General features: G+C 41.8%; 1 protein-coding gene across 4 annotated transcripts in view; it reads right to left on the bottom strand.

Moving 5' to 3' along the window:
* svild (supervillin d) overlaps positions 1 to 25,604 on the bottom strand; it is a 108,851-nt gene that overhangs the window by 43,359 nt on the left and 39,888 nt on the right. For 3 of the 4 annotated variants that reach the window (XM_029629661.2, XM_065008036.1, XM_065008037.1), the window contains exons 3-6: positions 23,657 to 23,691; positions 16,458 to 16,522; positions 14,616 to 14,737; positions 1,708 to 1,822 (exon numbers count right to left, since the gene is read on the bottom strand). In XM_029629661.2, coding sequence (XP_029485521.1) covers positions 1,708 to 1,822; positions 14,616 to 14,737; positions 16,458 to 16,522; positions 23,657 to 23,691 — 337 coding nt within the window. The remainder of the gene's footprint in view (positions 1 to 1,707; positions 1,823 to 14,615; positions 14,738 to 16,457; positions 16,523 to 23,656; positions 23,692 to 25,604) is intronic. The other variant, XM_029629662.2, reaches the window with a different exon arrangement.

The raw sequence follows: 25,604 nt of genomic DNA, 5'->3' as shown, positions 1-25,604 counted from the left end.
TGTCATACATTTTCCTAAAAACATCTTTCCAATTTGACTTTATGGGGGTATCTTGATTTAATCCATTTTAGAATAAGGCTGTAATGTAACAAAATGTAGAAAAATTAAAGGGGTCTGAATACTTATGGCATCAGGGATCTCTCTGTACTTTGCTCCATTTATCTTTGCCTCGATCCTGACTAGTTTCCTTCAGACTTGACGTTTGTCATTCAGGCCAAAGAGTTCAATCTTTGTTTTATCAGACTTTTTTCTCATGGTCAAAGTCCTTTAGGTGCCTTTTGGCAAACTCCAAGCAGGCTGTCGTGTGCCTTTTTACTGAGGAGTGGCTTCCGTCTGGCCTCTCTACCATGAAGGCCTTATTTGTAGAGTGCTGCATAGATGTTTGTCCTTCTGGAAGGTTCTCCCATCTCCACAGAGGAAATCCAGAGCTCTGTCAGAGTGACCATTGGCTTCTTGGTCACCTCCTTGACCAAGGCCGTTCTCCCCTGATTTCTCAGTTTGGCCGGGCGGCCAGCTCTAGAAAGAGAGTCTTGGTGGTTCCAAACTTATTCCACTTAAGAATGAAGGCCACTGTGTTCTTGGGGACCTTCAATGCTGCAGACATTTTTTTGGTACCGTTCTCCAGATCTGTTCCTCGACACAATCCTGTCTCGGAGCTCTACTGACAATTTCTTCGACCTCATGGCTTGGTTTTTGCTGTGACATGCACTGTCAACTGTGGAACCTTACATAGACAAAATCATGTCCAATCAATTGATTTTACCGCAGGTGGACTCCAATCAAGTTGTAGAAACATCTGAAGGATGATCAATGGAAACAGGACGCACCTGAAGCACAATTCCGTGTCTCAAATCAAAGGGTCTGAATATTTATGTAAATAAGGTATGTTTTTTATATTTTTATAAATTTGCAAAAACTTTTTTCGCTTTGTCAGTATAGGGTAGTGTGTGTAGATTTGTGAGGATAAAAAAAATACATTTTAGAATAAGGCTGTAACTTAACAAAATGTGGAAAAAGTCAAGGGGTCTGAATACTTTCCAAAGGCATCGTATATATATTTATATACACAAAATTAAGTATGGATTTCACATGGCTGGGCAGGGGGGAGCCAGGCCCAGCCAATGAGAATTAGGTTTTTCCCCACAAAAGGGCATTAGACAGAAACACTAATTTAGTATTGCTTTCTTTAGTACTATAGCTACTATTCTTTAATATGAATCACTTAGCTTTGGCAACACTGACCTTGTCCTTTATGCCAATTAAAGCATTTTGAATTCAACAGAGAGCGAGATGGGACGAGGAAAAGGAAGTGAAGAAAGGAGGTGGAGAGAAATAAGGAGAGGGGGAATAGAGGAGAGTAGTCAAAGGTAGTAATGAACAAAAAGGGGAAAGAATTGCAACAACGATAAAGGTTAACTACAGTGTAACGTTTTTCAATACATCTTCAAAACCAGACTCCATTGCTAATAAACTTACCCTGGCCTGTAGCTACCATTCACAAGACCTGTATTTTTAGCATGAACACGCTCAATCCATCTTTGTATCACACAACTCAACCCTGAAATACACACAAACCAATTCTCACGCATACCCCACAGACTGATCAAGAACACTCATCCCAATTTTAACACACATCCTCATGCATACACCCATACACTGCTCTTATAGTAGAACACACTATCACCCAGATCTTTTAAACAGACTCACCCTCTTCACCTCAAACTCAGTGACCGGTTGTGTGTGGGAGCGCTCCCCTTTCGACCTGCGCTTGTCTGTAGCCTCCTGCATCTCTGAGCCTTTAGACTCTTCCTCCTTGGGAGGGCTGCAGAAAAAGACAGAGCGAGAGACAAAGGAAGAGAGCGAGCGAGATAGGGAGGGAGAGAAAGTGTAGGGAGAGAGATAATGATGGACAGAGAAAATACAATTGAGGATGGCATTGATAGACGTTGGCTACCAGGACTTTTATTACTGGCACCAACTATCTCCTTTATTATGACACCTTGGCTGGCTGATTATCATGGGCACTAAATGTACCTTGCCTTCTGATTTGATAGTGGCACTGGCCTCATTCAGGGCTTCTGATAACAGAATCTATGTAAAATATTATCAGTGAGTGAGTGCGTATGTGTCAACAATTCCAACGTATATTCATTAAAATGTGTATTCAATTCAATGAAAAACCTGTTAAAAAATAACTCCTAGCACCATAAATGTGGGCAGAACAGTGTTCTATGTCTATACAGTGCATTCGGGAAAATTATTCAGACCCCTTAACTTTTTCAACATTTTGTTACATTACAGACTTATTCTAAAATTGATTTTAAAAGTTTTTTATTTTTTTTAATGTAATCTACACACAATACCCAAATGACAATGCAATATTTTTTTTTTGAATAAATATCTTCCATAAGTATTCAGACCATTTGCTATGAGACACGAAATTGTGTCCAAGACAGGATTATGTCGAGGCACAGATCTGGGGAAGGGCACCAAAAAAAATGACTAAAGCATTGAAGGTCCCCAAGAACACAGTGGCCTCTATCATTATTAAATGGAAGAAGTTTGGAACAACCAAGACTCTTCCTAGAGCTGGCCGCCAGGCCAAACTAAGCAATCGGGGGAGAAGGGCCTTGGTCAGGAGGTGACCAAGAACCTGATAGTTACTCTAACAGAGCTCCAGAGTTCCTCTGTGGAGATTGTAAAATTTTCCAGAAGGTAGAGCGCCCAGACAGAAGCCACTCCTCAGTAAGAGACACGACAGCCGGCTTGGAGTTTGCCAAAAGGCACCTGAAGACTCTCAGACCATGAGAAACAAGATTCCCTGGTCTGATGAAACCAAGATATAACTGTGAGGTTCTGCATTGGAGATGACCCGATACCAACGGTGTCTGAGCAACCCATCAAGAGCCTGGGTAGATGGTACAACAAAAGCCTCCGGGATAAAGTTCAAGTGCAGCAAGTAAGGCAGGACATCGCCGACGGTCTTGAGAACATCAACAAGACCCTACTGTCTGGGAAGCTCAAGCCTTGATGCCTGAGTAACATCGGCCTCTATGGCAAAGGGGTCCTTGAACTACCTCTTGCAAGTCTAACGGAGGAGTAAAAGTGCTCTAAAGTAAGACTTCACATGACATTGAAGGACTCCAAAGACCAGACCATTAGCAAGGCTGCACCTCCCCTACAAACTGGACAGAAATGGACATCATCCAAGGCTGCGCGGGAAGCAACATCAGCCCTGAGACACCAAGACATTGTGGGGAATATCCAGCATGGAAGAGGAGGCTTTGGCCTGGCAGCAAGCAAACCAACATTCCATAAGGCAACAACATCTGAAAGCAGGAAGCTGGTGGTCGAGGAGGTGCGCAGACAGGAGGAGACTGCAAGAAGTGCAAAGGCTGTCTCTCTTGCTAAACAAGGGCAATGGACACGGTGGGAAGGCCTGGAGAGGAGAAAGATCAACTGGAGGCAAGCAACATCAGCTTCATCATAAGAGCTGTTTATGATGTGCTTCCATCACCAAAAAACCTACATCAATGGTATGGCGAGGATTCAACCTGCCCCCCCTGCCCAGCTCCAGCGACTCTCAGGCATATAATGACAGGTTGCAAGACCAGCCTCTCACAAGGCCGCTACACCTGGAGGCACAATCAGGTCCTCAAGAGCTTGGCTGCAGCACTTGAGACCAAGAGGAGTGCAACCAATTCATTACCTCCAAAAACAAGCAATCCCGTCAAAACAACAACATTCATCCGGGAGGGACAGAAAAGGCCCAAGCATCCTCCTACGAAGCCAGAAACTGGACACCTAGCCATGGCCCGGGACTGGAAGATGCTTGTCGATATTGGCCAGCAACTCATTTTTCCACCTGAGATTGCTTCTACCAACCTTAGGCCAGACATGGTACTCTGGTCCCCTTCCCGAAAGGCTGTGTACATCATAGAGCTCACAGTCCCGTGGGAAAACTCTGTTGAAGAGGCCTACGAGCGTAAGAAACTGCGTTACACAGAGTTGGCAGCAGACACAACTCAGCGTGGCTGGAATACAAAAGTCTGGCCAGTTGAAATGGGATGCAGAGGATTCGTGGCTTCTTCCACCATCAGGTTGCTGAAAGAACTTGGAATCCATGGACAGGCTCTGCGGCAGACCGTCAGAGCAGTTTCTCAATCAGCTGAAAGAGGCAGCCAGTGGATCTGGATCAAACGGAAGGACCCTTGCTGGGCTATAACTTCATGACCCCCCACCTGAGAACCCAATTCAGATCCCTCCAACTTGAGGAGGGCATATGAGGTATGCGGTCAGCTGTAGGGCTGGCTCAGGGAAGAGGACGCCCCTGCCTTGCATAGTCCCATGGGACATCTTAATTGGGCATGGGACACAAGCTAAGGCTTGATCACCCTTTAGCTGGCCACCTTTGATGAGGGTGTTTAGTGATTAAAGGCCGAAACACCCACTGATTCGAAGGCACACTACTGAGGATGTGTCCCAAAATTGACATCTTAACCCAGTCTAATAAATAAACCTCCCATGCCACTGTCAACATCACGGCAAATCTCATGTGTGTGCATTCCATCTATTGGCACAATGGACAGTTTTTAACATCTCGTCCCGTGTTTTATGATTCTTTGGCCTGAATGACAAGTCTGAATGACAAGTCTGAATGACAAGGAAACCTGGCACCATCCCTACAATGAAGCATGGTGCTGGCAGCATCATGCTGTGAGGATGTTTTTTAGAGGCAGGGACTGGGAGACTAGTCAGGATCGAAGGAAATATAATTGAACATCTGATCTGCAGAGAAGAATGGAAGAAACTCTCCAAATACAGGTGTGCCAAGTTTGTTGCATCATACCCAAGAAGACTCAAGGTTGAAGTCGCTGCCAAAGGTGCTTCAAAAAAGTACTGAGTGGTGTGAATACTTATGTAAATGTCATTATTTTTTATAAACTGTCAAAAATGTATAAAAACCTTTTTGTCATTATGGGGTATTGTGTGTAGATTAATGAGGAAACAAACAATTTAAGAAATTGTATAATAAAGCTGTAATGTAACAAAATGTGGGGGAAAAGTCAAGGGGTCTGAATTACTTTAAGAATGCACTGTAACCTGAAAGTAAATGAAACAAGGTTGTGTGTGGAATTTATAAAGGAATGAATATTGACACATTCCTGACAGCTATAATATTAGTGGCTGGTCTCAGAATGAAACTGAAGACAATCAGTAGAACTGGTCAAATTCCAAAAGGGTAGAGGGGAAGGTACGCGTTGACATCACACACACACACAGTGGACATGACCTAGTGGTAGACACCTGCAGCCAGATAACACTGCAGCTGATTATAGAGACACCATGCATGCACCAAGGTTATTATAGTTTGTGTTTTCACATTCTTTTTATTGCTATTAGTTTTAAGATTTTTATTTGTAATTCAGTTTATTTTCAGAACCACTTTACACATGTTGTATTTATTTTAAGTTTTATATTATATTATTTAGTTTCAGTTTCTGTGTTAAGGACTGAATGTAGCTTATGCGTGGGAGGCTAGGAACAATTTACCTGTTGTATAGTTTTTTGGGACGTCACTTCTTGCCAGCGATGAATAAGGTGATGGGTCAGATAATAGGTTAGATTTAAAGATAGACTCAGAACTGGGAAATGTTCTGCTTCCTGGAATTGTGTACATATCCTTGCGACATGGGTGAAACATCGTGGCGGATGAATGGCACGACAATTGGCCTCAGGATCTCATCACGGTATCTCTGTGCATTCAAATTGCCATCAAGAAAATGAAATTGTGTTCGTTGTCCGTAGCTTATGCCTGCCCATACCATAACCTCACCATGGGGCACTCTGTTCACAACGTTGACATCAGCAAACCACTCGCCCACACGACCCCATTCACGTGGTCTGCCATCTGCCCCGTACAGTTGATACTGGGATTCCTCTGTGAAGAGCACACTTCTCCAGCGTGCCCGTGGCCATCAAAGGAGAGCATTTGGCAACTGAAGTCGTTTACGACGCATAGCTACAGTCAGGTCTAGACCCTAGTGAGGACGACGAGCACGGAGATAAGCTTCCCGAGATGGTTTCTGAAAGTTTGTGCAGAAATGGAGTACTTCTCCTGTCCTATCCTATCCGGTGTCCTGTGTGAATTTAAGTATGCTCTCTCTAATTCTCTCTTTCTCTCTCTCTGAGGACCTGAGCCCTAGGACCATGCATCAAGACTACCTGACATGATGACTCCTTGCTGTTCCCAGTCCACCTGGCCGTGCTGCTGCTCCAGTTTCAACTGTTCTGCCTGTGATTATTATTATTTGACCATGCTGGCCATTTATGAACATTTGAACATCTTGGCCATGTTCTGTTATAATCTCCACCCGGCACAGCCAGAAGAGGACTGGCCTCTTTCCTCTCTAGGTTTCGGCCTTTCTAGGGAGTGCTTCTACACCTGCATTGCTTGCTGTTTGGGGTTTTAGGCTGGGTTTCTGTACAACACTTTGAGATATCAGCTGATGTACGAAGGGACTATATAAATAAATTTGATTTGATTTGGGAAATCGCATGAGCATTCAATATTTTGAGGAGCGAGGGGAATGTGACAGAATTTAAAATTATAAATTAAAGACAGTACAGTAAACATTGGCATTGTAGCTACATTGTACATCTACAGTGATTTGACCGGTGGGTGAAAGACTAAATGAGTTGACTATGTCGTGCTTTGTGAGTATATATTTCTCAGTAGATAATTACACAGCACTCGCTGTATTTGTCGGCTGTTGGCATACGCGGTCCAAATTTCAAGCCATGTTTGTAGCTACCGAGGCAAATACAATGAAGCAGAATGACGGCTGCCATTTGGTCAGAATGCAGATGAATTGGAATCGCTTTGGAAATTATATATATATATATATTGGGAATTTATTATTTTTAAGGAATCATGTCTTTTTTGTGTGAAATTTATGTATTTAATTTTATAACTGTAGTTACTTTCGAAAAAAAAGAAAGAAAAAAATGAAACACACCCGAAACTAAACAAATTAGAATCTTGGCCTCCAACACTAACTGAAGTAAAATAAATACCATGGTAAATTGAGCTAGATAAATCAGCCTTTTATAACAGACTGACCAGAAAAATTCAAATTACATGATCTTGAATTGATTCTGAATGGTCAAAAAATATGACTATATAAATCATAAGGGAATAAGGTCAACTACAGCCCAATAAAAATGGTAAAACGGTCAATTTGGCTACATCTACACTTGCAGCCCAATTCTGATTATGGGCAAAAGAGCTGATGTGATTGGAAAAAGCATCAGTATTGGGCTGCCTGAGTAAATGCTACCATAGGGACTAGAAGTCGACCGATTATGATTTTTCAACACCGATGCCGATTATTGGAGGCCCAAAAAAGCCGATACCGATTAATCGGCCGTTTTTTAAAAAATAGTGACAATTACAACAATACTGGATGAACACTTATTGTAACTTAATATAATAAATTGATTTTATTGATGTAGTCTCAAGTACATAATGAAGCGTTCAATTTGGTTTAAATAATGCAAAAACAAAGTGTTGGAGAAGAAAGTAAAAGTGCAATATGTGCTATGTAAGAAAGCTAACGTTTCAGTTCCTTGCTCAGAACATGAGAACATATGAAAGCTGGTGGTTCCTTTTAACATGGGTCTTCAATATTCCCAGGTAAGAAGTTTTAGGCTGTAGTTATTATAGGACTTTTTCCCTCTATACCATTTCTATTTCATTAACCTTTGACTATTGGATGTTCTTATAGGCACTTTAGTATTGCAGTATAGCTTCCGTCCCTCTCCTCGCTCCTCCTTGGGCTCAAACCAGCAACACAACGACAACAGCCACCATAGAAGCAGCGTTACCCATGCAAAGCAAGGGGAACAACTACTAGAAGGCTCAGAGCAAGTGACGTTTGAAACGCTATGACCGCGCGCTAACAAGCTAGCCATTTCACTTCGGTTACACCAGCCTCATCTCGGGAGTTGATAGGCTTGAAGTCATAAACAGGCAATGCTTGACGCACAACGAAGAGCTGCTGGCAAAACGCACGAAAGTGCTGTTTGAATGAATATTTATGCGCCTGCTTCTGCCTACCATCGCTGAGTCAGATACTTAGATACTTGTATGCTCAGTCAGATTATATGCAACGCAGGACACGCTAGATAATATCTAGTAATATCATCAACCATGTGAAGTTAACTAGTGATTATGATTGATTGTTTTTTTATAAGATAAGTTTAATGCTAGCTAGCAACTTACCTTGGCTTACTGCATTCGCGTAACAGGCAGGTTGTGGAGTGCAACGAGAGAGAGGCAGGTCGTTATTGCGCTGGACTAGTTAACTATAAGGTTGCAAGATTGGATCCCCCGAGCTGACAAGGTGAAAATCTGTCATTCTGCCCCTGGACAAGGCAGTTAACCCACCGTTCTTAGGCCGTCATTGAGAAAAAGAATGTGTTCTTCACTGACTTGCCTAGTTAAATAAAGGTATATAAAAATCTAAATAAAATCCAAATCGGCGCCCAAAAAATACCGATTTCCGATTGTTATGAAAACTTGAAATCGTCCCTAATTAATCAGCCATTCCGATTAATAGGTCGACCTCTAATAGGGACCCATGTTGTAGCCCACATGGGTTTGTCCATGTCTGGCCCAAAAGGTTAACCCAACTAGGTCCCAGTTAAGATGTCCATTTAGTCTGGATATGAAATGTTGCACTAGATCAGTAGCCTAAATACTTTGTTTTATTTCCACAGCTACCTATGAACAAACCCGGGTCTAACTTTTAAAAAAGCAGAGGAAACTTCTGATCCGCAGACAAGACTCCGACACGGATGAAGAAGAGTCAGGACCTGACAGTGGTAACACGGTGACAACTTCATTGCTGACATGCACATTTTTGGGATTGTATAAATTGTGAGGAAACCAATGTGCACATTGGTAATTTTATTTAACTATACCTGTATTCAGAGTTCCTGCATTGTATTTGATTTGAGCATGTGCTAAAATAAAAATTTATTTTATAAAGAACTGCTTTTGTCATCTCTTAAGAAAGCTTGCTCGGGCAACAACATCTGCGTCGTGCATGGAGACAGTTTCGTCCCAGGTGGACAGCACAATTGAATTTTTTATTTTTTAAATGGTACAGCCTACTTATTGCCCATACAGGTCACAATACACATCCATTTGGGTAAACACCTGGGACCCATGTAGGTAAGTGTGATAGCCCATTTCTCTAGGTCCCTGTTGGGTTTCCCTAATGGGGCCCATATGGAAATGTTGGCTGCAACATGGGACCAACAGTTTACATGTTTAATTTTTTTTGTTCAGTCTGTGTGTACGTATGTACAGTTGAAGTCGGAAGTTTACATACACTTAGGTTGGAGTCAATGAAACTCGTTTTTCAACCACTCCACAAATGTCTTGTTAACAAACTATAGTTTTGGCAAGTCGGTTAGGACATCTACATTGTGCATGAGACAAGTCATTTTTTTCACAATGGTTTACAGATTATTTCACTGTATCACAATTCCAGTGGGTCAGAAGTTGACATACACTAATTTGACTGTGCCTTTAAACAGCTTGGAAAATTCCAGAAAATGATGTCATAGCTTTAGAAGCTTCTGATAGGCTAATTGACATCATTTGAGTCAATTGGGGGTGTACCTGTGGATGTACTTCAAGGCCTACCTTCAAACTCAGTGCCTCTTTGCTTGACATCATGGGGAAATCAAAAGAACTCAGCCAAGACCTCAGATAAAAAATATTGTAGACCTCCACAAGTCTGGTTCATCCTTGGGAGCAATTTCTGAAGGTACCACGGTCATCTGTACAAACAATAGTATGCAAGAATAAACACCATGTGACCACACAGCCACCCTACCGCTCACAAAGGAGACACGTTCTGTCTTGTAGAGATGAACGTACTGTGATGTGAAAAGTGCAAATCAATCCCAGAACAACAGCAAGTAACCTTGTGAAGATACTGGAGGAAACAGTTACAAAAGTATCTATATCCACAGTAAAACGAGTCCTATATCAACATAACCTGAAAGGCCGCTCAGCAAGGAAGAAGCCACTGCTCCAAAACCACCATAAAAAAGCCTGCACATGGGGACAAAGATGATTTTGATTTTGGAGAAATATCCTCTGGTCTGATGAAACAAAAATAGAACTGTTCAGCCATAATGACCATCGTTATGTTTGGAGGAAAAAGGGAGAAGCTTGCAAGCCGAAGAACACCATCCCAACCCTGAAGCACGGGGGTAGCAGCATCATGTTGTGGGGTGCTTTGCTGCAGGATAGACTGCAGGATAGACTGGTGCACTTCACAAAATAGATGGCCTCATGAGGAAGAAAATGATGCAGATATATTGAACCAACATCTCAAGACATCAGTCAGGGAAGTTAAAGTTTGGTTGCAAATGGGTCTTCCAAATGGACAATAACCCCAAGCATACTTCCAAAGTTGTGGCAAAATGGCTTAGGGACAACAAAGTCAAGGTATTGGAGTGGCCATTACAAAGCCCTGACCTCAATCCTACAGAAAATCTGTGGGCAGAACTGAAAAAGCGTGTGCGAGCAAGGAGGCCTACAAACCTACACCAGCTCTGTCAGGAGGAATGGGCCACAATTCACCCAAATTATTGTGGGAAGCTTGTGGATGGCTACCCGAAACATTTGACCCAAGCTAAACAATTTAAAGGCAATGCTACCAAATACTAATTGAGTGTATGTAAAATTCTGACCCACTGGGAATGTGATGAAAGAAATAAAAGCTGAAATAAATCATTCTCTACTATTATTCTGACATTTCACATTCATAAAATAAAGTGGTGATCCTAACTGACCTAAGACAATGAATTTTAACTTGGATTAAATGCAAAAATGCAAAAACGGAGTTTAAATGCATTTGGCTATGGTGTATGTAAACTTCCGACTTCAACTGTATGTATGTATATATGTATTAGAGGTCGACTGATTAATCGAAATGGCCGATTAATTAGGGCCAAAGTTTTCATAACAATTTTTTAAATAACTTTATTTAACTAGGCAAGTCAGTTAAGAACACATTCTTATTTTCAATGGCGGCCTAGCAACAGTGGGTTAACTGCCTTGTTCAGGGGCAGAACAGATTTTCACCTTGTCAGCTCGGAGGATCCAATCTTGCAACCGTACAGTTAATTAGTCCAACGCTCTAACCACCTGCCTCTCATTGCACTCCACGAGGAGACTGCCTGTTACGCGAATGCAGTAGAAGCCAAGGTAAGTTGCTAGCTAGCATTAAACTTATCTTATAAAAAACAATTAATCATAATCACAAGTTATAACTACACATGGTTGATGATATTACTCGTTTATCTCGCATGTCAATCGTTGGATGACTGTACCTAACCATAAACACCAATGCCTTTCTTAAAATCAATTCACAGAAGTTTATATTTTTAAACCTGCATATTTAGCTAAAAGAAATCCAGGTTAGCAGGCAATATTAACCAGGTGAAATTGTGTCATTGCGTTCATTGTACGCAGAGTCAGGGTATATGCAACAGTTTGGGCAGCCTGAGAAAACTAATTTGCCAGAATTTTACTTAATTATGACATAACATTGAAGGTTGTGCAATGTAACAAGAATATTTAGACTCAAATCAAATCTTATTTGTCACATACACATGGTTAGCAGATGTTAATGCCACCCGTTAGATAAAATACCGAACGGTTCCGTATTTCACTGAAATAACCGTTTTGTTTTCGAAATGATAGTTTCCGGATTCGACCATATTAATGACCAAAGGCTCGTATTTCTGTGTGTTATGTTATAATTAAGTCTATGATTTGATAGAACAGTCTGACTGAGTGGTGGTAGGCAGTAGCAGGCTCGTAAGCATTCATTCTAACAGCACTTTTGTGCGTTTTGCCAGCAGCTCTTTGCAAGCACAGCGCTGTTTATGACTTCAAGCCTATCAGCCTAATGGCGGGTGTGCGCAAATAGCGTTTCAAACGTCACTCGCTCTGAGACAGGGAGTAGTTATTCCCCTTGCTCTGCAAGGGCCGCGGCTTTTATGGAGCGATGTGTAACGCTGCTTCGAGTGTGGTTATTGTCGATGTGTTCCTGGTTCGAGCCCAGGTAGGGGCGAGGAGAGGGACGGAAGCTATACTGTTACACTGGCAATACTAGTTCCTATAAGAACATCCAATAGTCAAAGGTATATGAAATACAAATGGTAGAGAGAGAAATAGTCCTATAAATACCATATTAACTACAACCTAAAACCTCTTACCTTGTTAAAAGGAATGTTAAAAGGAACCACCAGCTTTCATATGTTCTCATGTTCTGAGCAAGGAACTGAAACACTTTGATTTTGCATTATTTAAACCACATTGAACACGTTTCATTACTTATTTGAGGCTAAATAGCTTTTTATTGATGTATTATATTAAGTTAAAATAAGTGTTCATTCAGTATTGTTGTAATTGTCATTATTACAAAAACATTTAAAAAATAAAAAATTGCAGTTTATCGTCCGATTAATCTGTATCGGCCCTTTTGGTCCTCCAATAATCTGTATCTGTTTTGGCGTTGAAAAATCACAATCGGTCGACCTCTAATATGTATACACACACCTCTTTATCTATGGTTCTGAACTATTCTCAAAGACGAACACACACCACCACTACACTAGTGTGTTTTCCTGTATGTGGTGCAGGGCCTACAGCCTCAGAGCTCAATACAATATATTATAAAAGATAACCAACTCCCGCATAACCAAATGCACATACATAAAGTAGATGAGTATGAGCACCCACAGACACACAAAGTGTTTGCATCTATATACATGTTAGGTACCATTATCTGCATCTATATATCTGTTAGGGACCATTATCTGCTACCACTACAATAGTCTGTGAAACTGGCCTGATGAATGCTGAGTTGCACTGATCAAAAAGCCCTTTGAAATGCTATGCAAGTTCGTCTGGAACTCTGGTTATAAAACAGGGTCCGGATGCACCAATTGGGTGTAAAAAAACATGGTCTTAAATGCAAGGTCGGGCGCAGCTACGTCAGAATTTACACCTGTTGCACCAGCTAAGTCCGCCGTAAGCAATGCGCATTCATGAGATTCGGTGCTTCATAATGATGGTTGCTAGGCTGTTACCATCTTTACGTCAGTTCTAAACTTTGCGAGGTATGTCCCATCACTCCGCAAAGCCCACCACTATGCGTGCACGTTTTCTTAACCACAACTGGATGGATCAATCAATAATTATTGTGGGAATAAATACAACTGAATGACAAATATTGGAATAAAGGACACTAATGCCATTGAAGGCATTTGTCATATGGTTGCTTACTGAAACTCCCAAAGCCATCAAACCGTTTTAAAGCAAAAGCCGTGTGGGATAAAACTAATATTTCAGCACCGTTATGATTGGGACATCATTATCACGATGCTTTGAGATAATTGTGGGGACTCAGATTTTTGTTTTCACATAATCTCCATTTGGATATTTGGTTACAATTAGACTGGGACAGTGTTAGCCAAATTGAGTTGAGTGTTAATGGTGATAATAATCTTTAGTCTAGTTTGCTCGTCTAACAGTGTTATCAGAACATTTTGAAAGCCTGTTATGTAGCCTACGATAACCTAGTATAACAGGCGGATTACTTTGCTTTTCACTCGCGTAGTAGCCGAGGCTATATCCCGAATATATCCGAAAAAGGCAAATAAGTGGAGGTGGCAGCTCATCTAGTAGTTTGCTAATATCTAATTAGACACATTTAGCATGCAATAATGTAGCATAAATCAAGTGTATTATTTTGCTAAAAGCACACGGAGGTCGTGAAATATGACCACAAGACTCGCATGCTTTTGAAAATATAGATTGCTATTATTTTCTGTGCATATCATAAAATAACATAGTCCCAATTTAACACCCTACGCCTGCTCCCTACTAGGCGTATGATCTGTCCCAGGCGTAGCTCATAGAAGGGCTTACACCCAGGTGGTGCCACAGGTATCATTTGTAGATCCGGTTTAGGGCACATTTTGTCGGACGTAGAGTTTACTAACCACTTACAATCGGCACCAGGTGCACTAGCCTGGCCGCTATGACAAATACACAGAGACAGACCACAGTAGCCATGCTGATGGGTAGCAGACTGTTGTATCTATGGTAATGAGAGCATGGCTGTACTTGGTGCACTATCCACTTGGGATGTGGGTGACTTGGATTGATGTTAAACTTTGGGAGGAGTGAGGAGTTGAAGTGACCGGTTCAAGTACCTGCCACCCACAAAAAAAATACACAAAGGAAAACACACACACAACACAGAAACGTACACCACCACCGTGTGATACAACTTATCTGACAGGCTGACTGTACTGTGTATTTATCTGTGCTGACTCACTACACTAGCAGACTAGTGACATGTTGCTCCCACGCACCAGGAAACACTTAAATAATAACTGTGTGTGTGCGCTCATGTTTATGTTTTGAGTCCATAATCCAGTGTATAATCATTCAAATTTGTAGACAATCCCATGACCTTATAAATATAATACAATGATATCTCCTCGACGCCGCCTACCTGCCTGCCTCCACCATCTCCTTGCTTGTGATTGGCTGGGTGTGCGCTCGGCTGTTGTTGTTGGCATGGCGACCACTCCCCTCTGTTGTCAGGGGAGACGACTCTTCAGTCTTCTCCAGCCCCTGGTGGAAAAGGGATTTATGAGTATTTCCCACATTAGACAGCGTCCCCGGGGGTTTCAGGGTGAGGTTTCCCATAGATAAAGGTCTAGGATCAGCTTCCCCTCCCCTAATTTGAACCTCAACCATTAGTAAGGGAAAATGCGAATCTGACCCAAATCAGCGTCTAGGGGCAGCTTCACCCTACTCCAACCCTGGGGAGGCGACATTGTGGTTTTACTGTCCCCAAAGTTCCTCTGTCCAGTGTCTGTGTTCTTTTGCCCATCTTTAATCTTTTATTGGCTAGTCTGAGATATGGCTTTTTTCCACAACTCTGCCACACACAGTGGCACCATTCACAAACTCGATGAGGAGGAGAAAAGAGATTGACGAGGAGGGAGGAGAGATGTGTCTCTCGAGAGTAGTGTTTCTCAGCCAGCCAGTGCTGGACTGGAGCCCTCAATATAAATAAACAAAGAGAACACCCAGGGAACAGGACAACAAGTGAGTCCAGACCTACAGCAGAGCAGATGTCGATGAGAACCATACTATCTAAGGTGTACAATGTGTACGTCTCTATCTATTTGGTGCCTGGGTTGTATTAATTAGGCACCAAAGAAATAAAAACAAATGGATGAACAGAGGGGGACAACCCAAAATTGAAAAATGTTACCATGGGACCTTATGAATATGATCCTGAATACATCTCTTTATCTATAGTTCTGAACTATTCTCAAAGATGTACACACCACGTGTGTTTTCCTGTATGTGGTGCAGGGCCTACAGCCTCAGAGCTCAATTCAATGTATTATAAAAGATAACCAACTCCCGCGTAAACAAAACGCACATTCATGGAGTACATGAGTATGAGCACCCACAAACACACACCAAGTGGGTGCATCTCTTTCTTGAAACACTGTCATTTGCTACCATCTGGGTCCACTTGGCCAATCCCTGGCACTCTAAGGCCAATTTTAGAACCACAACAGCACCGCTTCCTTCTTTTAGGCCTACGACTACACAATCCCCTCATGGAAGGCCAACAGCCTGGGAAAAGTCAGTTACTCTGTTACTGTGCTTTTCTGTCATTTGGTTTAAAAATGTGTGCACGTGCACAAAAAAAGGTGGGCAGTACCGGGATATTTTTTTAATATACACTACCGTTCAAAAAAAGTTTGTGGTCACGTAGAAATTTCCTTGATTCTTGAAAGTTTATCATTTTAAAAGGCTAACTGATCATTAGAAAACTCTTTTGCAATTATGTTGGCACAGCTTAAAACTGTTTCTAAGTGACTCCAAACTTTTGAATGGTAGTGTACATATGGCCTTGAGTATGCCTGAGTACACAGGCTTTTTTTTCCTTTCCAAATCTTGGCTAGGTTTGTACTCCAATCTCCAAGGGAGTGGAGGAGCCAAGTCTGACTCCAGGTGCGGGTCAGTCTGCATACTCTACAGGACAACTCAATTATAGAGGATATTTTGGAGTAATCAGCTTTGGGGGATATGGGACTAGGCCAGATGTATGGAGCAAGAAAGAGGAATTGAGATTGAGATTTGAGGATTGTTGGAATGGGGCCTAGGTAATACACACGCAACATAACTGCAAGATACTCATACTTGTGTACTGTAGCCATATTCATAATTGCAGCTGACAAACACCCATACAAGTATGCACAAATACATGGCTGTACACAAAGGCATATGTGCACATAAACACACAGGTACACACACGCACAGAGTATACCTTAATCAAAGACATGTCGGCAGCCATGTTCATCTTGGCTCCGTCATCAGTCTTTCTGTCAGTTACTGTCAAAAAAACACACATTAGCACACGTGTATGTGATTTGATTTAAACATTGGTCAAAAATCACACATAAGCACAAATTCACAGGTTCACATCAGAATGTTTTTCTTTCATTATTGTGGAGGATATGAGCGACCCATCAGTCACCTCAGGTCTTGGATTAAGTCTGTGTGTGTTTTGTTTCTAAAACAGCTGTTGCTGTAACGGTGTTTACAGGGTTGGTTGGTTGGTGTGAGGCCCACTTGCACACAGAAGGACAGCTCATTCACGTGCGCACACATGCAGTCACACACACACACAGAGCGAAAGAGAAAGACAAAGACACCTACTTCCTCCCACCCACAGATACACGCACTAATCCTACCATAGCTGGCCTGAACACTCTGTACTCTGTCTGGGAGGGAAAAGTACTGTACATTCACCACCTGCTCTGTAAAGTGATAAGGGCCTTTCCCAGGAGCAAAAAACGTCAGAAAAGGGCCTGGGAATTCTGAGGATATCCCATCAGTTTCAGTTTTACAGACATGTGCCTCTGAGATGGCAGTCATCCCAATACTTATGGAAATTCGCCTGATGTTGCAAGAATGTTCCCAGAACACATTTGATATGTTCTTCAAAAGGTTCCCAGAATGTTTCATTAGGTTGTGGGAACAGTCTGGTCGGAACATTGCTGGACAAAACAAAATATATGTTCCTAAAACATAAAAACTGTCCAGAGAAATCCTGTTTTTGCTTTGTCATTATGGGGTACTATCTGTAGATGGATTAAATTGATGAGGGGGGAAAAACTATTTTAAAATGAGACCGTAAAGTAACAAAATGTGGAAAAAGTCAAGGGGTCTGAACACTTTCCCGAATGCACGGTACATCCTGTCATATCCCGACAATGTTCCCACAGCCTAAAGAAATGTTTTAGGAACTTTTAAATAATATACATTGCATTCTGAAAGTATTCAGATCCCTTGACTGTTTCCACATTTTGTTAGTTAGGTTACATCTTTATTCTAAAATGTATTAAATTGTTGTTGTTTTTTCAATTTACACACAATACCCCATAATGACAAAGCAAAAACATTTTTGGCAATGTATTAAAAATGTAAAACAGTTATGACATTTACATAAGTATTCAGACCCTTTAACTCAGTATTTTGAAGCACCTTTGGCAGCGATTACAGCCTTGTGTCTTCTTGGGTATGACGCTACAAACTTGGCACACCTGTATTTGGAAAGTTTCTCCCATTCTTCACTGCAGATCCTCTCAAGCTCTGTCAGGTTTGATGGGGAGCATCGCTGCAAAGCTATTTTCAGGTATCTCCAGAGAAGTTCGATAGGGGTCAAGTCCAGGCTCTGTCTGGGCAACTCAAGGACATTCAGAGACTTGTCCTGAAGCCTCTACCTCCTTGTCTTGGCTGTTTTCTAAGGGTTGTTGTCCTGGTGGAAGATGAACCTTCACCCCAGTCTGAGGTCCCGAGTGCTCTGGAGCAGATTTTCATCAAGGATCTCTACTTTGCTCCATTCATCTTTATCTCTATCCTGACTCGTCTCCCAGACCCTGCCGTTGAAAAACATCCCGACTGCATGATACTGCCACCACAGGCTTTAACATAGAGATGGAGGCAAGTTTCCTCCAGATGTGACGCTTGGCATTCAGGCCAAAAAGTTAAATCTTGGTTTCATCAGACCAGAGAATCTTGTTTCTCATGGTCTGAGAGTCCTTTAAGTACCTTTTGGCAAACTCCAAATGGGCTGTCATGTGCCTTTTACTGAGCAGTGGCCTCCATCTGGCCTCTCTACCATAAATGCCTGATTGGTGGAGTGCTGCAGAGCTGGTTGTCCTTCTAGAGAATTCTCCCTTCTCCACAGAAGAACTCTGGAGCTATGTCAGAGTGACCGTCGTGTTCTTTGCTACCTCCCTGACCAAGGCTCTTCTCCCCCGAATGCTCATTTTGGCCGGGCGGCCAGCTCTAGGAAGAGCATTGGTGGTTCCAAACTTTTCATTTAAGAATTATGAAGAAACAGCTCAAAGATATATCAATGGAAACAGGATGCATCTGAGCTCAATTTCAAGTCTCATAGCAAAGGGTTTGAATACTTATGTAAATAAGGCATCAGTCTTTTTTTTTTTATTCTAAAAACCTGTTTTCGATTTTGTCATTATGGGGTATTGTGTGTAGATGAGGAAAGAAATGTATTTAATACATTTTAGAACAAGACTAATGTACCAAAATGTGGAAAAAGTCAAAGGTCTGAATACTTTTCAAATGCACTGTAGAACAATTTATTCTTAATAGTTTTGGGGGTTTTAAATATTGAACTTTTTTTCGGGTAACTTTGGAACTACTCAGAATGCACTATATCGACTGTCATTAAGAGAACCTACTCTGCTACAGAGTTCATATGCTATCTTAATAGCTAGCACGAGCTGGCTAACTTTAGTCACTAGCCATGCTAGCATGTAATTACATTCCAGACCGAGTGTTGGTGGTGGTGAGCTACAATCCACCAATCACAAAGAAATGTGATGTAAACACGCTATCGTATTACCAATCAGCGTGTATTCCCCACACGTGAGGCATCCTGCATGTTCAACAGGCAGGCTCTTTGTGCCTTCTTGCCTCAGGCTCACAAAATGAGAAAAATCCTCCCTACCTGCTTTAATTGTTTAGTACCTCATTTTTTAAATATTTGTTTTGTCAACTTTGCTTCTCTGGTAGCTCTGAATTAGGCTACCAGAGATTTATTTGTATTACTTTTAAAACATTGGCTTAGTGTTAGATGACTGACATTGGACTCTGCTGTTGTGTGATCACATCCACCTGCCTGAAGCTTTCCTCTGATCGCCGACTTGTTGACTGTCTCCCTAGTCTACTGTGCACTCTGCCGCTTCTGGAGTATTGCTCCTGGAATCTACTTTGGATTTCCCCCGCTATATAGATATCGGATTATCTGCCACACTGATTCTTCCTCATCCCTCTGAAGGGCCTCGCTCCCCTGGCTCTCGCTTAGCAACTTCAGCCACTCTTGCCATAGGTTGGGCCCCAAGCATCAATGTGTAAGTCTCTGCTCTCTCTTTGCTTTTGATCTGCTGGTGTCGTTTAAATTGTGCTCTGTGGGTTCCTGCCTGTGCTAGTTTCGAGTTGTTAATCGTGTTGAGCTCTGGCTTGCAACTTATGCTGACCTTGGTGGTTGGCTAGCTAGGCTAGTTAGCTAGCTGGCTATCTTAGATAAACTGCATATAATATTATTAAATAACTGGTTAGATGGCGTTTCAGATTACTTTAATGTGGCTCAATTCCCTATTAAATCTCTAAATTAGCTAGCTACTGTAGGTGTTGATAGCCACTGGCTGACTCATACAGTGCAAATGTAGTAGACTTCGGAATTCAGATCGGTTCTGATCAGCTTTATTTATACAATTTAACAGGGAGGTATAACTTTGAATTGGGACTTTTGATGTGTATACAAATGTAAATCCATATGTTACATGTGGTTACGTTTTTGCTGCCTTCACTTTAATTGAAGCCATAAGGTCAGAACACAGCAGATACAAATGCGGTAATTAGAAATAACCTGATTAATTACCATTTTAAAAGCTTCTATTGTTTAGAATAGAACATTGTAGCATAACAGTTTAAACTGGGGAAATCAATTTCCCCTATGCTGGATGGTGGTGGTATCACCCAACACGCCCTTCCATTTCAGGATTATAGATCGTGCCAATTAGCAGCACACCGGCCACCATGCTGCAGACAGGGAACCAGAAAAAAGCTGCAAAAACTAAAATGGTAAAACATAGAAATAATTGTTAGATTTTAATGTTAGAAATATAAATCTAAGAGAGTGCACTCAACTTAGAATTAATATATGCAACAACTTTTAAAAAAATGTGTCTGATTTTTAAAAATGAAAACCATGCATTGGTCATGAAACGTTTGGTGCAAATGAATGTTAAAGTGCAAAGGAAAGGAATATTTAGCTGTGCGGCTACATGTGGCCGTTACATTGACGTAATCCAAAATCCACCGGAGTCGGCTGTTCAAAACTACTTCTGACACAAGTCAGCAAAGACCCTTTACACACACACACACAAGGAAGTTGAGCTTCACTCTAGTTATGCTCAGTGGGGGTTTTGCGTTTTGACTTCAAGCCAGAAACCATTTTGAGAGTCTGAGTAGAGTGCTGATCTAGGATCAATTTTGCCTTGATCATAATAAATAAGATATACAGACATGGGGAAACTGATCCCAGATCATCACTGCTACTCTAAGATACTGTTTGACTCAAGTCCAAACCTCATCACTTCATCCTAGACCTTTCACAGAGATCAAAATAAACACAAAAGCCTGGAAAAGCCTTGGCAAAATGTCCACCTCTGAAGATTAGCAATTGTTCCGTAAGTGATTCCCATTCATCATGAAACAGCTTGTATCCCTCAGGGAAATACAGGGAGCCAATTGGAAAGCGGGGATGGCTAGAGGGGCCAATGGATCCAGCAGCGCTGATGTGAATATTACCCAGCATCTCTTGGGACGCTCCAGAATTGAACTCTGTGGTTGGAATTCACACATTAATTCAAAATGTCACCTGGTTCTCTTATTTTCAAGGGGTTAGACAACTTTGAAGTAAGTGAAATGTACAGTACCAGTAAACAGCTGAGACACCTACTAATTCAAGGGTTTTTCTTTATTTGTACTATGTTATACATTGTAGAATAATAGTGAAGACAAAACTATGAAATAACACATATGGAATCATGTAGTAACCAAAAAAAAGTGTTAAGCGTTAAACAAATATTTGATTTGAGATTTTTCAAAGTAGCCACCTTTTGCCTTGACAGCTTTGCACACTCTTGGCATTCTCTCAACCACTTCATGAGGTAGTCACCTGGAATGTATTTCAATTACCAGGTGTGCCTTGTTAAAAGTTAATTTAATTGTTTTCTTTCTTAACGCATTTGAGCCAATCAGTTGTGTTGTGACAAGGTAGGGGTGGTATACAGAAGATAGCCCTCTTTGGTAAATGACCAAGTCCATATTATGGAAAGAACATCTCAAATAAGAAAAGAGAAACGCCAGTCCATTACATTCAGACATGAAGGTCAGTCAATCCGGAGAAGTTTCTTCAAGTGCAGTCACAAAAACCATCAAACGCTATGATGAAACTGGCTCTCATGAGGACAGCCACAGGAAAGAAAGCTCTACCTCTAATGAACTTATCCTCTGCAGCAGTCACCAGCCTCAGAAACTGCAGCCCAAATAAATGCTTCAGAGTTCAAGTAACAGACACATCTCAACATCAACTGTTCAGAAGAGATGCATGAATCAGGCCTTCATGGTCGAATTGCTGCAAAGAAACCACTACTAAAAGGACATCAATAAGACGAAGATACTTGCTTGGGCCAAGAAACACGAGCAATGGACATTAAACAGGTGGAAATCTGTCCTTTGGTCTGATGAGTCCAAATTTTAGATTTTTGGTTCCAGCCGCCGTGTCTTTGTGAGACACAGAGTAGGTGAACGGATGATCTCCGCATGTGTGGTTCCCGCTGTGAAGCACAGAGAAGGTATGATGGTGTGGGGGTGCTTTGCTGGTGACACTGTCTGATTTATTTAGAATTCAAGGCACACTTAACCAGCATGGCTACCACAGCATTGTGTAGCGATACGCCAGCCCATCTGGTTTGTGCCTAGTGGGACTATTATTTATTTTTCAACAGGACAATGATCCAAAATACACCTCCAGGCTGTGTAAGGGCTATTTGACCAAGAAGGAGAGTGGTGGAGTGCTGCATCAGATGACCTGGCAGCCAACAAGCAGGCAACAAGTGCTCAGAATATGTGGGAACTCCTTCAATACGGTTTGAAAAGCATTCCAGCTGAAGCTGCTTGAGAGAATGCCAAGTGTGCAAAAATGGCATCAAGGCAAAGGGTGGCTACTTTGAAGAATCTAAAATATATTTTGTTTAACACTTTTGGTTACTAAATGCATGCGTGTTATTTCATAGTTTTGATTTCTTCACTATTATTCTACAATGTAGAAAACAGTAAAAATAAAGAAAAACCCTTGAATGAGTAGGTGTGTCCAGACTTTGGACTGGTACTGTATGTGCTGAGCCAGCATTCTTCGTAGTTCGACCAGCCTTTTCCATTTGAGAGAGTTAAACTCTGCCACACTTGCCAGTGGAACAGTTTCACGGGTGGGGAACTCCATACTATCTATGACGGGACACCGAATCTGATCCCCCCACTCCTCTTCCTCCAATAGAAAACTCCAAAAGCAAAACGGAGGCTTTGCCAACTCTGCATATACACACTAAATTGACGAGCTTACTTTTCTCAGTCTCCTCTCCTTCTGAAACTTTTCGTATCATCAGTTCGATGCCTCCTTTCTCCTCCCTTGTTTTCTTCTGCTTCTTCCTCGGTCTCTTTTGTATTTATTTCACTGCTTTGTTTCACCAATGTTTAACCGAAGTGGGCGGTTGCGAGTCAGGAAGCGAAGAAGTGATCCATGGTCGAACTCCACAATTTTCCCTCTCTCAAGCTCTCCGTGTCGGAACAAGCACTGGGATTGCTGCAGCATTAAAGAGCTTTTTGCCACTTTCCCTTCAGGTCCTGAACATTTCTCCATCTCACACGCAGTCATGCACGCACACTTGATTTATACACAGTAGCACTTAAGTCACCCACAATCTCCCTCTGTTTCTCATTCACACACAAATACAAACAGAATACTCTCTCCTTCTTACACACTCAGTCCCTCTCAAACGCGCGCGCACACACACGGACGCAAGCACAAGCAACGCACACACGGCCTCACCCTGTGCCACCACTTCTGCTTTTGATGCTAAAAATGAACCCCTGAGGTGGGATGGCCAGCTTTCAAACATTGCCTGAACTGAAAAGGCTCTGGGCCGAAATCGCCCCTTTTCATTCTGCTCCGAAGAGCGACATTAGCCCTATCAATGCCCTCTTATCCCGACAGCTATAGCACCTGTGTATCTGTTTAATGTACTGTGCACTCTGTAGCCTCCTTTCTTTAACATTGAAATGTATAGAGAGTACAAAGGAGGTGGAAAGAAAAAAACTTTCTTCCTTGTACAATGGTGCCTTTGAGGCCTGTAAAAGCAGAGTTCTTACCTTCTGGCTCCTCGGCGTCCCCAGCTTCCAAAAGGCTGTTAAAAGAGAGAAAAAGAGCGAGAGAAGAAAAATGTGGTCACACACTGAGATATGTGGCAAGGGGACAAACGATGACATGGTTTCACCTGCTAACACACAGGCATGCCAGGGTTTCCATCAGCCAGTTTTTATTCCCCTTTTTGTGGAATAGTTTCATATCAATAATGTTTTTGTTTCTCAAAATCTAGAAGTTAAAATTCTAATAATGTGAGATAACCAGCCTGAAAATAAAATCGTCAGCGAATGGACTCTCCAAGGTGTTCAGTGGGGATGCTAGTCCATGTTGACTCCAATGTTTCCCACAGTTGTGTCAAGTTGGCTGGATGTCCTTTGGGTGGTGGACCATTCTTGATAAACATGGGAAACTGTGGAGCGTGAAAAACTCAGCAGCGTTGCAGTTATTGACACAAACCAGTGCACCTGGCACCTACAACCATAGCCCTTTCCAAGGCACTTAAATCTCATCTTGCACATTCACTCTCTGGATGGCACACAAGCACAATCCATGTCTCAGAGCTTAAAAATCCTCCTTTAACCAGTCTCCTCCCCTTCATTTACACTTGATTGAAGTGACATCAGTAAGGGATGGTGGCTTTCACCTGGATTCACCTGGTCAGTCTATGTCATGGAAAGAGCAGCATGTGTCCTTAATGTTTTGTACACTCAGTGTATGTAAATGGTGAATAAAACAATGAATGTGCAAGAATTGGCGAGAGAGAGCTGAGCCTAAATCCTTGCCACACACCCCTCCCCTTCTTGTCTCAACATTCTAAATTATACCCAAGACATTATCTTCACACATATTTAAGATGCTTTTCAACTGACAGCCGCAACTCAATAGTCAGCTAGGCCTTCCCAAATAGACAAAGGCCTATGAGCACAGCTATTTATTTTTAAAGAAGCTAATGATCCTCGATTCCTCTGGCTAAGTCATGCATTCTGGTGAAGTATTTTGAATTACTTTACTCATTTCTGTACAGACAGGAGGAATTATTTAACTATGGCACCCAAATAATAAATGTACTTCCCTATTGGACCCATCACTTTTCCATTTCTCTCCTGTTCTATTGGCTTTCATCTCAACTTTCTTGTCCAGATGCCAAAGGGGCAATCCTTGTCATATTAGCAACCCAGGTTTCTAGGTTTCTAACAGAGATGTTCATATCGGTCACATATGGAACCGCTAGCATGTGCACTGTTTAGAATGGTGTTTTCCCGCTAATTGCATTTTGGCAAATGTTTGAAAATGACGTTTTATTTGGCTGCTTCGTTAAATTAGTTGCATGTTCTGTTAAGATGAATTACCACAATCTAAATGTGATTTCAGTCATTCTGAGGACCGTGGGTGGATGCTGGGGCTGTCCCAGGCTAAAAAAAATCTTGGTCGACCAAAAGTTGCCAGAGATCGAGAGAACTAGAAAAAAGGAAAAAAATGGAACCTGACCCAACTAGCCTCCTCCTGTCGGCTTTTGCAGATTCTGCCATTACTCTCCTGAAGTTTCCGAGGAATCTGCAACATTTCTCATGTGGAATGCCAATTTATCTGATCATTTCTACCGATCTGCGTGCCAGTTATGGTTTTCATGTGCAAATTTTCATTTCATTTAAATGTTTAATAAGGTCTTTATATCTCAAAATAATGACTAATAGTTGACTAATTGGGGTCAGCCCTAGTGAACGCCCTAATGGATTATGCACCCAATGCATATGGGTCTGATAAATGGCTGGTAAATTGAAGTCTTACCAGTCACATTGTCTGGCACCATATTTTCCTAATGGAAACCCTGAGGCACGTACAGGTACAGGCACACACACAAAGGATCACATAAGGTCATAAAGAAATTTTGATAACTTTCCCAAAATCACAAGGTTTTTCCAGCAATCCCATGAAGGAATAAGCATGGAAGGT

This window comes from Oncorhynchus nerka, linkage group LG23, assembly GCF_034236695.1.
Source record: "Oncorhynchus nerka isolate Pitt River linkage group LG23, Oner_Uvic_2.0, whole genome shotgun sequence".
In the NCBI taxonomy this organism is placed as follows: Eukaryota; Metazoa; Chordata; class Actinopteri; order Salmoniformes; family Salmonidae; genus Oncorhynchus; species Oncorhynchus nerka.
Note: the sequence above shows the minus strand (reverse complement) of the source record. Positions and strands in the feature narration are given on the sequence as shown.